General features: G+C 61.0%; 1 protein-coding gene across 1 annotated transcript; it reads right to left on the bottom strand.

The window, feature by feature from the left end:
• Positions 1 to 541: 541 nt before the first annotated feature.
• Positions 542 to 1,627, bottom strand: LOC121856685 (putative uncharacterized protein ENSP00000383309). The gene has a single exon (XM_042352372.1). The coding sequence runs from the start codon at positions 1,625 to 1,627 to the stop codon at positions 542 to 544; it is 1,086 nt and encodes a 361-aa protein (XP_042208306.1).
• Between the last annotated feature and the right edge of the window lie 233 nt (positions 1,628 to 1,860).

Raw genomic sequence — 1,860 nt, 5'->3', positions numbered from 1 at the left:
ACAGTTCTCGTTTAAACGTGTCTTATTAGGTTTGCAGTGCCTGGTGGCTGTTGGAGGGTGGCTGTTGGAGGGTGGCTGTTGGAGGTGTCTGTTGGGAGGGTGCATGTTGAGGTGTCTCCCAAGGGAGGCGGCCTGTTGAGGGGTGTCTCAAGGAGGTGTCTCAGCGAGGCAATGTTGGAGGGTGGCTGCTGTGAGGTGCCCAAAGCGAGGGTGTCTGTTGGAGGGTGTCTGTTGGAAGGTGTCTGTTGGAGGGTGGCTGTTGGAGGTGCTCCGAGGGTGTCTGCTGGAGGCTGCCGGGAGGTGGCTGTTGGAGGGTGTCTGCTTGAGGTGCTCCTGCTTGAGGTGCCCGCCTTGAGGGTGGGTCTGCTCGAGGCGGCCGGTTGGAGGCAATGTTGAGGTGTCTGCCGGGAGTGCAAGTGTCTGCCGGAGGTCTAAGCCGGGAGGTGTCTGTTGAGGGTGGCTGCTGAGGCATGCCGGTGGTCCTGCTGGAGGGTGTCCGCGAGGCCCGTTGAGGGTGCTCCTGGATGTCTTTTGTGGGTCTCTACAGGGCAACTGCCGGCGTGTCTGCTAGAGGCATTCCATGTTGGTAAAATTGCTGGAGGCCTGCCGAGGCGTCTAAGGAGGTGTCTGGTGGAGGGTGTCTGTCGGAGGTGCCTGCCAGGGTGCCCCACGGGAGGTGTCTTGCCGGGAGGAAAACTGCGAGGCAACATGAGGGTGTCTGTTGAGGGTGTCTGTTGGTGGGTGTCTTGCAAGAGGCATCTGCTGCGTGGGTCTGCTGGAGGAAAACTGCCGGCGTCTGCCAGGGTGCCGGGAGGCACTGACTGATGCACTGGTGCCCCAGGAGGTCTTCTGTGAGGGCAACCTGCTGGAGGGTGTCTTGGAGGGTGTCTGGAGGGTTCGTTTGTGCGGTCTCTGTTGGAGGGTTCTGCTGGAGGGTCTCTGTTGGAGGTGCCTGTCGGAGGGTTCCCTGTTGAGGGTCTCTGTTGGAGGGTTCAGAGGGCGTCTGGCGGAGGCGTCTGCTGGAGGTGCCCTGCTGGAGGGTCTCTGTTAAAAAGTGCCCTGTTGAGGGTTCAAGCACTGAGTCGTCCCTGCTTGAGGGTCTCTGCTGGAGGCAACTGGGTGAAGGCAACCAAGCCGGAGGGTGCCTGCTGAGGGTGTCTGCTGGAGGGTCCCTGTTGGAGGTGCTGTGTTGGAGGGTTTCTGTTGGAGGGTTCCTGCTCGAGGATGCCTGCTGGAGGGTCTCTGCTGGAGTGCCTGCTGCAGCGTCCCTGCCGAGCAGTCTGTTGGAGGATGCCTGCTGGATGGTGGGTCTTGCTGGAGGGGGTCTGTTCGAGGTGCTCAAGGTGGGTCCCTGTTGGATGGTGTCTGTTGAAGGGTTCCCTGTTGGAGGGTGTCTGGTGGAGTGGCAAGCTGAGAGTGTCTGCGAGGCGTCTGCTACAGTGTGTCTGCTGAGGCCTGTTGACGACACCTTTGGAGGTCTCGTTGAGGAAGTGTCTTCACGAGGTCTGCTGGAGGGTGTCTGCTGGGGAGGTGTCTGCTGAGGGCGTCTGTTGGTGGGTCTCAGCCGAGTGCCCTGCTGGTGGTCTCTGTTGGATGGGTGTCTGCTGTGTTCTCGGCTGAGTGCCATTGCCGGAGATGTCCGGTGACAGTCCCTGTTGGAAGTGCACAGTGTCTGCCCGAGGTGCCTGTTGGTGGTTCCCTCTATGGAGGCCTGCTGAGGAAGTCTCTTGATGGTGGGTCCTGCTGGAGGGCGTCTGTCGAGGGTGCCTGTTGGGACGGTTCTGCCGGAGGCCCGTTACCGGTGGTCTAAGCGGAGGGTGTCTGTCTGGTGGGTCTCTCTGCTGGAGGGTGTCTGTTGGA

This window comes from Homarus americanus, unplaced genomic scaffold (assembly GCF_018991925.1).
Source record: "Homarus americanus isolate GMGI-L3 unplaced genomic scaffold, GMGI_Hamer_2.0 scaffold13722, whole genome shotgun sequence".
NCBI classification, from domain to species: domain Eukaryota; kingdom Metazoa; phylum Arthropoda; class Malacostraca; order Decapoda; family Nephropidae; genus Homarus; species Homarus americanus.
This window is presented reverse-complemented; position numbering and strand designations above follow the sequence as displayed.